This window comes from Delphinapterus leucas, chromosome 4 (genome assembly GCF_059928025.1).
Source record: "Delphinapterus leucas isolate spDelLeu-1000000601 "Yukka" chromosome 4, BTC_Dleu_Yukka2, whole genome shotgun sequence".
In the NCBI taxonomy this organism is placed as follows: Eukaryota; Metazoa; Chordata; class Mammalia; order Artiodactyla; family Monodontidae; genus Delphinapterus; species Delphinapterus leucas.
Genome location: NC_143132.1, coordinates 58,822,210 through 58,837,566, shown reverse-complemented (window position 1 = coordinate 58,837,566; position 15,357 = coordinate 58,822,210). Strand labels below are relative to the sequence as shown.

The 15,357-nt window shown below is 41.6% G+C and overlaps 1 protein-coding gene across 1 annotated transcript; it reads left to right on the top strand.

The window, feature by feature from the left end:
• The first annotated feature begins 1,143 nt into the window (after positions 1-1,143).
• GCSAM (germinal center associated signaling and motility) lies at positions 1,144-13,508 on the top strand. Its single transcript, XM_089910535.1, is given in 6 exon segments — positions 1,144-1,303; positions 1,306-1,415; positions 3,672-3,716; positions 5,049-5,095; positions 11,149-11,177; positions 12,071-13,508. Coding segments are annotated over 6 exon segments (591 nt in total). The 5' UTR covers positions 1,144-1,261; the 3' UTR covers positions 12,389-13,508.
• The last annotated feature ends 1,849 nt before the right edge of the window (positions 13,509-15,357 follow it).

The following is a 15,357-nucleotide window of genomic DNA, read 5'->3' as shown; positions in this document are numbered from 1 at the left end:
TTTTTGTCCAATCTGAGTGTCTTGTACCATACAGAATTTTCATGTTTTTCTTATATATTTAAACATAATTGAATTAAATCTAGAAAGCTTTTTGGTTTCTACCAATTTATGCTTAAAATTATTTCCCCATCCCAAAATAAGACAAATCCACAGTATAATTTTCATAGTTTTATTGCTTTACATTTAGCATCATACATTCATTATATGGTGTCAGACAGAAATACATATTTTTCTACATAATTACTCAGTTGGCCCACCATCTTCATTTCTATGCTGACTTAAAATGTCTTCCTTACTATACTCAAAAGTCTTATATTTACTTGGATCTTATTTTCAACTTCACCTTTACCACCTGGTTATCATCCAGTCAGCACACTCCACCATGTCTCTCCAGATCAAATTTGTTACAAAAGGCAGGGAAATTCCCACCATCAGGCAGAATGGCACCGATTCCCTTCATGAGGGGAGCTCAGAGTTTCAGAGGATGAATCTGCCGGAAGCAAACTCAGCTTCTCCCACTTATTCCCACTTGTCCTCAGACAAGTTGCATAAATTTTTTAACCTCAATTTCTTCATGGGTAAGACATAGAACCATAATACCTACCTCATGGATTTATTCTGGAATTAAGTGAAATATAACATAGAAAATGTATATGTTATTTACATTTAGGAAGTAGTATGTATAGTAAGTAATATATATATAATAGTAAGTAGCATTTATAGTGTGTGTGCATATATATATGTGTATATATATATATATATATAGTAAGCACATAGTAAATTGTGTTTAATTTTTAGTTTCTTTTTCTCTATACCCTAAACTCCCCACAAATAAAAAGATAGTTATACAGAAACCCAAACAATGAGCCAATTTATTTTCTTTATTTAATTCTTTCCTTCCCTTTTATCCCATGTTCTCTGCCTTGGTGCTTTCTGTGAAAATTGCAATTTACATGAGACAAGGCCAGTGCCCTTCTCGGTTCCTGTGTACAGTCCCTGAAACTGCATAGAGCGGATAAGCCTCTCTGTACACTGATATTCTTGCAGTTGTCATGAGGCTGTCTGGACATTTGGGAACAAATGATTGGGGCCTGGTGGCGTACGGCAGTTGTTGGAGAACGTTGCGAGGGCTGTTCTATGGCAATGGAGGGGAGGTCAAATCAAGGACAGACTGAGGTATATGCTTTAGAAGGGCGTATTAACAGGTGGGAGGGCAACAAGAGGAAGCCGAGGCAATTGGGGTTACACACAAATAGAAGAAATGAAGAAAGCTGGAAAAAGTATCAAGCAAGGTGGGAAGCCTGGAAAGGAAAGACTTAGCTCATTCTTGATATGTTGAGTTTTGGGTGGCAGCAGCTCTCTCAAGAGACACCCTGGAATCTGAGAAATCAAAGCCCCAAACAGAGAACATCCAGGTGAGAGCAAATCCAACAAAACTTCTCCCAGGCTTTGCCTGTGAGGAATGAAGTCTGTCAGGTCCTGGACTTCACATACGCCCCAACAGAGGACCCTGCTTAGATGCAGCAGCAGTTGTAATGATAGTAAACGTGAAGACAAGACAAAAGACAAAAACACTCTGAAACCTTGGACAGAAGATGTGCCATTTTGCTAGGAATCTAGTGTAACTCCTAGCAGCTGGAAAGAAGACCGTTATTTCCTGTTGTCTCTTTGTCTGTCGATTTCATGTACCTTTCTGCTCCAGCTCCATCCTGGCCATTTCACTTTAAGCTCTGAGTTTCTATTTCTGAGGTAATCACATCCTCCACATGGCTACAATTGTTGAAAGGGCTGTGCAGAGAGACACTTGTGATTACCCTGGTGCTCTTAAACAAAGTCTTCCTCATCAATCCTTTCTGACCAGGCCTTTTGAGTGTCAGGGAATCGCTAAAATATGGAACGAGCGTCCCTGAATCCAAGAATCCCGAAGTGTGGTAAAGCCAGTTGTTCCGTGGCTTGAAGAGTTATCTACGCTTTCCCCATGGTTTCAGGAGAAGCTTTTGAAAGAGTATCAGTTAAAAAGCAGCTACACAGCCAAAGCCTACACAGGCATCCCCCCAACAGGGTGCTTTTCTTCGGTGCAAATTAAGGATCAAATATTTGGTGTGTATCATTGGACCTAGGTTAAAGTATACAGTCCAAAGGATGAAACAGACTGGAAGGGCCATGGGCATTAGAAGAAGGGAGAGCACTGGGCAGACTGAAGCCAGGGAAGCTTTGTGTAAGAGACAGAAACCTGGAATTGCTGGCACGTAGCCTGAACCTACCCCAGACCAAAACTCCAAACTGAAATGCAAGAATATATTGCAGAAAAGTTGACTGGGGGAATTAGTCAGTTTGAAAATAGCTTTTGCGCATATTTAACTATATGTGACCCTTACAACTCCATGAAGTAAGCGGTATAAGTATCCTCATTTTACACATAAAGAAACTGTGGCTCAGGGAGTCCAGGGATATTGATCCAGTAATGCAAAATTAATCATCTCCTTTCATCTCACTCCCGTATCTCCTAAGCGAACCTGATTTCTTAGCGTGAGTGTGATTTAGTGGTTTCCTTCCGGTGTTTCTTTAATGTCAGAAATAGGAGATATAAGCAAATGGGCTAAAGAACCCTGAACGAAGCCTGAAGAGGAGGAAGAACTACAGCTATACCTCTCAGCCCCAAAGGCTCTAATGGTACACAGACCCCAGAAGCTGTCAGAAGACTCAGCACGATGGTGCCCACAGCCAAGCTCAAGTGCAGCAGCCTCTCTTCCACTGCCCTTTCCAAGAGAACTCCTTGAAAAAGCTCACTGGGGGAGATATTTTTGTGTTTTCCAAACATTTTTGCATAGTGTTACTGGTACATGCAGTATTTTATAAAGGCCTTTCCCAGTCAACCGTGTAGGTAGTTAACCATGCCTCAGTTCAGAAAGATGCCCAGACTTAGCCTCAATGTCTGACTGCAGAGAGACCCTGAGCCTTTCTGCCATTAAAGAGGTAACAAGTCCTGTTTATATAGCTATACCTTGAGGTCAATAAGGCAGATCTGATGATCTGAGCCAGTTAGAGTTGCTTTGTTCTTAGCCACTCCTTCATTTATCAAATACTTATTGAAAATATATTTACTATGTGCCAGACACTGTGGCATATGCTGGTAATCTATACCACGATGAACAGACAAATATGGTCCCCAACCTTGTGAAACTCACCTTCTAGTGTAGGATATAGACAAGTGAGCAGAAAATTATAAGAGTGTAAATAGGAGAAATTCAGAGTGCAGCGGGATCCTATGTAAATATTGCCTAATTGATGCCTAGAAGAAATTTCTCAAATGTCCACACACTTTTACTTTGATCTCCTGGAGATAACTCTGTGTGTCCTTCATCACAAGAGGCCACATAAATCGCTGGAATTGGAGATAAGCAAGCCTTTTTTTCTTTGCTGGGAACACAGCAGAAAGTTCCTTCTCTGATTAGGAGTTGATAATGTCATATTTCCAAAGGTCCAGTTAATGTCCTGGGAGGACGAAGCCATTTTAGTACGACAGATGTGTCCAAGTCACCTAGAATGAATATTCTCTTGGGGGAGAAAAAAAAAAAGGGTTTTTACAGAAATGACAAAGGGAAGAGAGTCACCCTAACAAAGCTACAGAAACTCAACTTATGATTTGTGTCATCTCTTGGGTATTTTAGATGCTGGGACTGCCACATCGCTGACGGGTGTTTCTGCCTACCATGGTGAGTGGAGAACTGTTTTCAGGGGTTATTTCCCTATAAGTGTAGTTTCAATGTGGTATTTGCTGTAAGTTACCTGTGAATTACCCACTGTCTGTGGCCACAGTGGAAGCTGGGCACTAGCCCAGGCACCATCATCTGAGAGTCAGTCAGGAAAGTGATGCTTCGAGTTTGGTGAGAAACAGGAACAATAGTCTCATGGGTGGCTACACACTCTTCAAACAGGAAAGCCTCAGAAGTAAGGATGAAACTGGCTATCAATGTAGAGAAAAGCCCCTTAATTACACTGCAAATCCCAGCGTCTACCTGGGACAGAAGCATGCATTTCTGTCCCTTGCACAGAGAACGTATAGCCAGGGTGACCATATAATTCATTGTCCAAACTGGGAAACTTTTGCGAGTGAAAAGGAGGCTAAAAATAGTTAAGTGTCACTAAATGATTGATAACAACGTTAACTAAACTGTCTGTATAAACCAGGACATATGGTCATTCTCCTTAGAGCAGATGCTGTCCTTGTCTCCTGTGATGATAACTGGCTGCCATTATATTTATAATGTGTTTTTCCAAGGGTCATCAGTACAGTGCAGTCACCTCTGTGCTCATACGGGAGGTGTTTGATTGATTGCTTGATTGTTTGCTTGTTTGTTTGGATATCATAGATTGGGATTGAGGTTGGGATTGGATATAACAATGGCTCCTTGATATAAAAGAAATTGAAATTTTGTCAGAAAAAAACCTCTCCAAAAAGTTATGTAGAGGGGACTGCCCTGGTGGCGCAGTGGTTAAGAATTCACCTGCCAATGCAGGGGACACGGGTTCAAGCCCTGGTCCTGGAAGACTCCACATGCCGTAGAGCAACTAAGCCCGTGCACCACAACTACTGAGCCTGCGCTCTAGAGCCCATGCTCCGCAACAAGAGAAGCCATCGCAGTGACAAGCCCGCGCACCGCAACGAAGAGTAGCCCATGCTCACCGCAACTAGAGAAAGCCCGCGCACAGCAACGAAGACCCAAAGCAGCCAATAAAAGAAAAAAAAATTATATATAACATAACCATAGTTCTCCATCTATAAATCAATTCCATACCAGCCTCAGAAAAAGGAGGAGGAAGGAGAAAAAGGGAGAGAGCGAAACGCAAAGGAGTAGATTTCTATTCGGTCTTATCTTTAATTTTTTCTTTTTCCTATCCTCTTATTTCTCTGGCTGAAGGCGGTATTATAAGAGGCTTATAACTTTAACAAATGAGTTAAGCATAAGTTTTCATAGTTGAGTGTAACTCCCTTTGAGAGTTTCTGAATATTAAAACAACCGATTTCTTTTCCTTTTCTTTTATAGGAAAAAAATGCACATTTTTAAAGCGAGACAAGACTCCCCAAAGCAAAGTAAGTCATTGCTTTCACATCATTTTTACTTTTGATAGACTTAGGTTTCCAAGCTGCCCCTTCCCTCTGCTCCCAAAGCTCCTTGGGCATATTTCTAGTATAACACTCACACATTTGCTGCAATTTGTTCAATTGCGTGTCTCTTTTTCTCCACTAAATTGGGAGCTCATTGAGGCAAGAACGGGCTTATCCATCTCCATAGCCTTCTGTTATTTCCCGAGGTCTGCAGGCTGAAGGAGTTAAAAGGGAACAATAAAAGCAAAAGGTGGAGGTGTGAGGCACATGTAAGGAACTGCAATGAGACCAGTGTGGGCACAGAGAGCACAGAGGAGAGGCAGGGCCTTGGGGTCAAGTTTAGGGTTAGGGTTTTTGTCTTGAGAGCTACAGGAGGCACTGAAAGGCTTTAAACAAGGGCCAAGTATGACCACATTTGCATTAAAGACATCACCCAGTCTGCTGTGCAGAGAACAGATTGTAGGAAGGAGTGACAAGAGCGGATGCTGGAAGACCACTTGGGAGGCTGATGCAACGGTCTCTGGTGACTGAACAGGGCTAAAGTTAAGGAAAGAAAAGCATTTGAAGGAGAGGGTGGTGAAGAGTGTCACGTGTAAGGGGGGAAGCAAAGGAAGTACAAGCCTGAGGACAGGGCACAACGTTTCTAAAGAAGAAAAACAAATGAGTTTTGCCTTTGCCTTCCTGGGTTTAAAGAGGAGAGCCTGGTTCATTCACTCTGACTCTGAAAAACGAGCCCTATTGGTGTGTGAAAATATCATACAGCCCTCCCACCCCTAGCCTTTTCACCCAGGGGAATTGTGGGAGCAGGAAACCCCAATCTCCATCACAGCAAAACAGGAAGAGAAATAGACCTAGAAATAAGACCTCTAATGCTGAAACTCACAGACCCTTTTAGTTTTTTTTAAATTTTATTGAAGCTATTGACGTATAACGTTACACTAGTTTCAGGGGCACAACGTAGTGATTTGATATATATACCATATATATCAAATATATATAATATACCATCACCATACAAAATTATTATAGTACTATTCACAATATTCCCTATACTGCATATTATGTTCTCATGACTTATTTATTTTATAACTGGATGTTTGTACCTCTTAATCTCCGTCAACTATTAACTCACACCCCTGCCCCCTCCCCTCTGGTAACCACCAGTTTGTCCTCAGTATCTATGAGTCTGTTTCTATTTTGTTATGTTTGTTCATTTGTTTTGTTTTTTAGATTCTACATATAAGTGAAATCATATGATATTTTTCTTCTCTGTCTGACTTATTTCACTCAGCATAATACCCTCTAGATTCATCCATGTTGCTGCAAATGGCAAGATTTCATTGTCTTTATGGCTGAGTAATATTTCATTGTATATACATATACCACATCTTCTTTATCCATTCATCTACTGAGGGTCACTTAGGTTGCTTCCCTGTCTTGGCTGTTGTAAACAATGCTGCAATGAACATTGGGGTGCATATATCTTTTCAAATTCGTTCTTTTGTTTTCTTCAGATCAATACTCAGAAGTGGAATTGCTGGATCGTATGGTAGTTGTATATTTAATTTTTTGAGGAAACTCCATACTGTTTTCCATAGAGGTTGAAGCATTTTACAGTCCCACCAACAGTGCAAAAAATTCCCATTTCTCCACATCCTTGACAACAGTTGTTATTTGTTGTCTTTTTAATAATATCCAGTATAGTAGTATAGTATTTGTACCATAGTACTACTATAGTAATAGCATACTATAGTAGTGTAATATAGTTTGAAATCACCAAGCATGATACCTCCAGCTTTGCTTTTCTTTTCTCAATACTGCTCGGCTATTCTGCATCTTTTGAGGTTTCATACAAACTTTAGGATCATTTTTTCAAGTTCTGTGAAAAACAGTATTAGTTTTACCAATCCATGAGCACAGTATATCTTTCCATTTTTTGTGCATGGTCTTCAATTTCTTTCATCTATGTCTTATAGTTTTCAGAATACAAGTCTTTTACCTCCTGGGTTAGATTTATTCTAGGTATTTTATTCTTCTTGATACAATTGTAAATAGGATTGTTTTCTTAATTTCTCTTTCTGATAGCTTGTTACTAATATATAGAAATGCAACAGATTTCTGTATGTTAATTTTGTATCCTGCAACTTTACTGAATTTATTAGTTCTAATAGTTTTTTTTTTTTTTTTTTTTTTGCGGTACGCGGGCCTCTCACTGTTGTGGCCTCTCCTGTTGCGGAGCACAGGCTCCGGACGCACAGGCTCAGCGGCCACGGCTCACGGGCCCAGCTGCTCCACGGCATGTGGGATCTTCCCGGACCGGGGCACGAACCCGTGTTCCCTGCATCGGCAGGCGGACTCTCAACCACTGCGCCACCAGGGAAGCCCTAGGGTTTTCTATATATAGTATTATATCATCTGCAAAGAGTGATAGTTTTACTTTTTCCCTTCTAATTTGCATGCCCTTTATCTCTTTTTCTTGTCTGGTTGCTGGGGCTAGACTTCCAATATTATGTTGAATAAAAGTGGTAAGTGTTGGGCATACTTGTCTTGTTTCTGATCTTAAAGGAAAAGATTTCAGCTTCTCATCAAGCATGATGTTGCTGTGAGCTTGATGTATATGACCTTTATGCTGAGGTATATTCCCTCTATATTCAGTTTGTTGAGAGTTTTTATCATAAATAGATGTTAAATTTTGTCAAATGCTTTGTCTGCATCTATTGAGGTGATCATATGATTTTTATCCTTCATTTTGTTAATGTGGTCTATCACATTGATTGATTTGTGGATATTGAATTATCCTTGCATCCCTGGAATAAATTCCACTTGACCACCGTGTATGATCCTTTTGATGTATTGTTGAATTTGGTTTGTTAATATTTTGTTGAGGATTTTTGCATCTCAGTTTATCAGGCATATTGGCCTGTACCTTTTTTTTTTTCTGTGGTGTCTGTCTGGGTTTGGTATCAGCGTAATGCAGGCCTTGTAAAATGAGCGTGGAAGCCTTCAATATTTTAGAAGAGTTTGAGAAGACTAGGTATTAACTCTTCTTTAAATGTTCGGTAGAATTCACCTGTGAAGCCGTCTCCCCCTAACCTTTTGTTTGTTGGGAGTTTTTTGATTACTGATTCTACTGATACTAGTAATTGGTCTGTTCAGTTTTTCTATTTCTTTCTGAACCAGTCTTGGAAGATTGGATGTTTCTAGGAATTATCCATCTCTTCTAGATTGTCCAGTTTGTTGGCTTACTTGTAGTTGTCTCTTGTGATTGTGTGTGTGTGTGTGTGTGTGTCTCTCTCTCTCTCTCTCCCTCTCTCTCTCTCTATATATATCTCGTTAGTTTTAAGCTGATAATTACTTGTTTGAATGCATCCTAAAAGCACTACATTTTTACTGCTCCCCACCTATGTTTATGTTATTGTCATCATATTTCACATTTTTATTCTGTGTATCCCTTAACTTCTTATTGCAGTTACAGTCGATTTTACTACTTTGGTCTTTTAACCTTCATACTAGCTTCTTAAGCGGCTGCTCCACTGGCTTTAAAATATATTTGCCTTTACCAGTGAGATATTTTCTTTCGTATAGTCTCTTATTTTTAGTTATAATCTTTTCTTTTCTGCTTAAAGAAGAGCCTTAAACATTTTCTGTAAGGCCAGTCTAGTGGTGATAAACTCCTTTAGTTTTTGCTTGTCTGGGAAATTTTACCTCTCCTTCAACTCTGAATAATAACCTTGCTGGGTAGAGTTTTCTTGGGTTGTTAAGGTTTTTCCTTTCAGCACTTTAAATATATCATGCCACTCCCCTCTGGCCTGCAAAGTTTCTGCTAAAAAATCAGCTGATGGTCTTATAAGAGCTCCCTTGATGTGACTTGTTTTTTTCTTGCTGCCTTTTCTCTCTTTATCTTTAACTTTTGCCATTTTAATTATGATATGTCTTGGTGTGGATCTCTTTGGGTTCATCTTGTTGCTTCCTGGACCTGGATGTCTGTTTCCTTCCCCAGATTAGGGAAGTTTTCAGCCATTATTTCTTTAAATACATTTTCTGCCTCTTCCTCTCACTCTTCTCCTTCAGGGACCCCTATAATGTGAATGTTAGTTTGCTTGATGTTTTTCCCAGAGATTCCTTAAACTATCCTCATTTTAAAAAATTCTTTTTTGCCTTTTGCTGTTCTCATTAGGTGATTTCCACTCTTCTGTCTTCCCATCACTGATCCTTTCCTCTGTATCATCTAATCTGTTGTTGATTCCCTCTAGTGTATTTTTCATTCCAGTCATAGTATTCTTCATCTCCGATTGGTTTTCTTTCTTACATTTTCTAATTCCCTGTGGAGGTTTTCACTGTGTTCCTCCATTCTTCTCCTGAGTTTGGTCAGCATCTTTATGATCATTATTTTGAACTCTATCAGGTAAATGACTTATCTTCATTTCATTAGGGTTTGTATCTGGGGGGTGATTTTGTTCTTTCGTTTGGAACATTCCTCTGTCTCCTCGTTTTGTTTGATTTCCTGTGTTTGTTTCTATGAATTAGTCAAAACAGCTACCTCTTCCAGTCTTGCAGTCATGGCCTTGTGCAGGAGTAGCCTCTGTGTAGACTGTATGTGCTGGGCAGCTTTGGTGGGATGGCTGGAGCTGGGGTAGGAGTCGGGGGTGGAGAGCCGGAGTGCACCCCCCTGGTGTTGCTTTTGGGGGATGGCTGGAGCTTCTGTGGGCCTGGAGCCTGCAGGGGCAATCTTGGCAGCCTGGCTGGAGCACCTGGACTATGTTCCCAACTGTGCTATCAAGGTGAAGGAGGAATGCAAAAAATGGTGCTCTCTAGTGCCTTTGAACCTGAGGAGTGTGCCAGTAGTTGCCTGCCCATTTGGCAGATGCTCTAGGGGTAGTAAATGGATTTCTTCACATAGAGTCTAGGTGCCTTTTAAACCGCTATTCTTATTGCTGTGCCCCCCCCGGGGGGTGGAGGGGAATGTACGCATGGGCCCCTCAGTGATACCTCTCCCTCCTGCAGGTTGCTGTATCAAGGATGGGGTTCCTGTCCATACCGTCTTTCCTACCCATCTCTATTTGGTCCTTCTGTCATTGTGCAAAGCTGTTCAGTCAGCCCTCAGTTCTTCTTCAGAAAGAATTGCTCTATATGTAGGTGTAGATTTGGTGTGTCCATGGGAGGTGCTGATTGTAGGGTCTTCCTACGCCACCATCTTGGATCCCCACAGACCCTTTTCTTACAGCGATAGTCACGGAAGTCCTAGATAGCCAGGGGAATTTACAGAGATGTGAGAATCTGGAATGTCAGTACTGAGGGAATATAAATCTTTACACAGCAAGGTGGCCTGCATCAGCACAACCACCTCCCACGCAGGGTGATATCCTGAGGCTTCTCTGTGAATTCTCATGTTTGCTTATTCAGCTAGTGTGTTTGCCTCTTTGCTGAGTGGCCAGAGCCAGCTGGTTTTAAGTACACTGGCTTTTGAAAAATTGGTCTGCTTATGTTTGTTTCTGCCAGCAGTCTCAAAAACGGAAATGCTCAGTTTAAGAGTTTCTTTCTCTGTAAAGCTTTCCCTGAGCACCAACTTCCACACTGCCATCATCCCCTGTCACCTACAGTAGAAACGACAGCTTTCCTCTGCACTGTGGATCTCTTAGGTCCTTGTCTGCCTCCTATGCTTGCCTGTGAGCCCCTTGAGGACAGGGACTGTCTGATTCTTCTTTGTCTCTCCAGTTCCTGGTACAGGGTAGACATGCAACAAACTTTAGGGAAGGAAGGACAGAGAAGGAAAGGAGTGAGGAAGGGAGGGAAGTGTGATTTCCTATCCAAAGACCCACTGAATGTGTTTCCGTCCACTCAGCGTCTCAGCACAGCTCTGGCTGTTTCTTGTCTGGATGGCCCTGTCACTCCCCAGGGAGTTGAAGATCAGGCTAGCCTGAGGAAGACTACCCCTGCTGTTCCTTGATTCTCTGGTTGCTTCTCTTTCAGTGTTCCTCTCCTCCCCTCCCAGAAATCTCCCCGTGACCTGAAATTCATTGTGTGTTTTCTTTCTCCAGATGAAGAAACATCATGTGCTCCCATCCAGGTAATGCAAACATTTCTGAGACTTTTTCTGAGATGACAGTAGAAATGCAGACACCTCAGATAGCAGGAGAAGACCTCCAACACCCCTTCTGACCTTAATATTGAATTCTTTAGACACCAGTGCTTGTGAGCCCAGGGACATATGCAGAGCCTGACGGCAGAAGCAACAGCCATCTCTGTTGCACAATTTATTGAAAGGAACTAATATTTAGTGAGTACTTGGTTTATGCCATGCAGTGGGCTGAGCGCTTCACACGCATCATCTCGTGTAACTGTCACAACGACCCTGTAAGATTTGTACCATTATTTTCCTACCCATTTTACAGATGAGAAAACTGAGACATTAAGTGATGTTCCCTCAAAGCCGGACAGCCGACAAGATGGCAGGGGCATGATTCAAAAACAAGTCTCACTCCCAAATCCATGCTCTTTCTCCTGTACCTTGCTGTTTTGCTTTTTATCTCCTGAGATTTCACTGAATGAGACCTTTTCTTGAGTGGATTCTCTTTTTAATAATGCAGATATCTCTAGAATGGGTGGTTAAATATCATAACCCAAGCACTTTAAGGTGTCTTCAGATTGTTCTCTTATATAAGAATGAGCAGCCTCAGGGTCCTGAGACTTTGGGAATTACATAGTGTGGTCTGGGGTCACTCTGGGACGTGGGGCAGAGAATGCATGCCTGAGTAGGCTGAGTTCTCTGAGCAGCATGAGAACTCTGGCAGCTTGGGCTAGTGGTTGGGCTGGGGCAGCCATTTAGGAAAACCAGACACAGGAGATGGAAGGGAAGCGGCCGTGGAAGACAGACTTTGCCCAAGGCTGAACCTCTGTTGAGACGAAGTATAAAGGGAATGGCAAGACGCCAGGTCTTGATGATGACTGTCCTTTGACCAGCAGGACGATGCTGACCAGGGCTCCTCGGAGGATCTGTGCTACACCCTCATCAACCACAGCGTCCTCGGGAAAAGGCCATCAGGGAACGTTGCTGAGGAGTGCTATGAGAACGTTTCCCTCAAGGCTGAGAGACCCAGAGAGTCGCTGGACGGAAACGGAACTGAGTATTCGCTTCTTCGTGTGCCTTCCGCCCCTAGGCGTCCGTCCTCCCCAGAAGATGAATATAAACTTCTCATGCCCAGTAGAATCTTCTCTGACTCCCTGATATAGCCACATCCACTTATGCCCCCTTCTCAGGCTCAATCTTCTCATTTCTAATGAAGTGATTGGATCAGCACTTAATACCAGCAAATAAAAGCCAGGGTTGGGGAGCTCTGGTTGAAGCAGGCATGGGGCACAAAGCTCTTTCAGCTTATCTCCCCCTCAACACACACACAACGGCCCCTTCTATTGGGGTCACTGGAGAATGTAGTTTGCAAGCCTCAGGGCCTCCTAGATCCTTCTCAATGTCCAACATCCAAAGATCAACCAACTATACCAAACACCCACTCTTTGAGAAGGAAGTGACCATCTTTGGTTCTAAGTGGCATTAAGAAATGGGCCATTCTACTCAGTGGTGGGAAGAACTCCCTGGTCCCCTGCTCCTCTGTTCAGGTTCTTCCTATAAAATGTCCACATGACTGTCCTCTGAAGTCACAGGGAAGCTTCACCCATCATAGTAAGTGCACCCAAAGGGGAGTCTTCATTCCACACATGTGTGTAGACCCAGCTCCTCACTCATAGCCTTCCGGGTGGGCACCTGTGGCGTTGCTCTTACTCCACACCTCTAAGCAGTGGCCTTCGCAGAGCGTCCTTTGACTCATTGGCTCTGGTGGTGTGGTTGGCTACATGGGTTGAATTAGTAAGTTCCAGGCCAAGTTTTTATATATTTTTTATATATTTTTAATCCATAATTTTTAACTTTGTATTTCTCCCTAGAAATCTTAGGAAAATCATAGCATCAGAGAAGGATAGAGTAGATCATTGGAGATCCTTTAATCCCATTATTTTTTCTGGCTCAAAGAGGATAACTAGCTCAATGCAACATTTCAAGTGAGTGGCAGAACTTTACCTAGAGCCTGATTTCCTGGCTTCCAATTCAGTGCTCTTCCAATATACTACATAGAAGGGCCTCTACTACAGGGTGTATGTATGTGTTAAATAATATGCCACGTATAAACTATGAATAGTGTCCACACTGGAAAAATCACACACACACACACACACACACCCCCTTCTCTAATGAGCATTTCTCCCTATGCTCCAATTATTTATTTTCCCTTATCTTTCGTTTAGTGTTTCTACAATTATGCCTATCCCCTAAAACAGGGGTCAGCACACTATGGCCCACAGGCCAAATGTGGCCGACTCGCTGTTTTGGTAAATAAAATGTCACTGGCCCACAGCTCGCTCATTTGTCTATGGCTCATTTGTCTGTGGCTTCTCAACCTCAGGAGAGTTGAAAGGTTGTGATGCACACTGTAGGTCCTGCAAAACCAAAAATATTTATTTTGGGGCCCTTTTCAGAAAAAAAGTTTGCAGACCCCTTCCTTAAATAATCATAACTATAGATAAACTAAACAAAAGTGTGTTTGGGTATTGGTGTAACCCGTAAGAGCTAGTACCAATAAAATGGTATGGAAATATTAAACCAAAAATTAGGGTGAGAGCAAGAATAATTAGCAAATTAGACTATTTCTATATGCACACCTGCATTCTCAACTTCCTGTTTTATTTAACCCATAGCTATTGTCCTAACTTTTAGGGGTGTTAAAATAGTAAAAAGTTTGTTGAGATAAGCAGTAGATGCATTATGAGTTTAATTACTGTTTTGTTCCCCAACCGAACCAAAGTTAAATAATTTTGCTATTTAAAGTGTGCTAGGGGCCCAGCAGGGATAAATCCAGTGGCTTAAGGTTGGATGTGTCAACACAGGTTTGCTGAGACTTCAGCCAGTTGATGGTCTTGATCTAAGAGCCAATCACATCTTAATATCTTATACTCCACTAACTTCCTATTTTTTGCAAAATCCTTCAACATGGAATCCTAACTTTGACCTTTGGCCAGGATTCACTCAAGTTCAAAAGGAGACATGCATGATAGCAGGGAATACAGTACAAGACGTAACATGGCTTAGGGCAAAGAATGTGGATACTGGAGTCAGATAATCAATGATTCGAATCCTGATTCCCATTCTTCCTCCCTCTGAGAACTTGAACATGTAGATTGGAGGCTCAGTTCCATCACCCATAAGCAGGAGGATTATATTCAATGTATGTACATCACCTGTCACAGATTCTGAACAAATGATATCAAAGAGTAAAGAGATACAAAACTCTTTATGATGTCTATAGAAAAACATGTGCTGATGGGCCTGGTGATGCAGGGCCACCTGGCAGTCTTCCAGAGAGGCAGAAACACAAAATTGCTGGGGTTTACACTGGGATTTTTCACTTGGACGTTGGACCACTGTGGAAGTTGATTGGTTTAAATATTCTTAGTACAACATGATAAGTTGTAGTTGTTTGAGTCTTACCCCATGAAAGAATTACTTGTCCCAAATACGTTTTATAGGGAACATGTTAAGTATAAATGCTTAAACAAAGAAAATTGTTCTTATAATGAAATTTAGAGGGATTCTGAAAGGGAATTATTTTTGAGCGGGAGAACCCTTTGGGAGTGCTCTGAAATACCTACTAGGGCTGTATATAATGCTGATCTATTTTCCATAGATTTCAGGATTTCTGATGAAAGCAGGGTACCCTCTTTACAGAAAATGTACATTCACACACACACACACACACACACACACACAAACACACACATATCTGGATACAATTTCAAGGGGTTGGGGATGCAACCCCTAAGTTAAAGAATTCCTGTTCTTGATAAGAAACTGAGACTGAGGATTTAAATTGGTCCCTTAAGTCACATATATCATCAGAAAATTCCCCTCCCTGATGTTGATCTTAAAGCTATACATGGCCTAAGTTCACAGAGGCATATTTTATGCAGTATCCGCAGGCTTTGTGGTTTCCGCTTTAAGTTCATACTAGTAGCTATAAATAGTCTTAGCCTGTGAATAAATTCTTACATAGAACAGAAGAGAGGTACAAGAAAAAGACAAAGACAGGTCAGGAAAATCTACCGTTGACAACAAATAAATTCAAATCCTCACGTTTTTAAGACAACCTTGGGTGACAGATGCTTCAGATATGCTCAGGAATGGAAAGGCATAGGTAGAACAG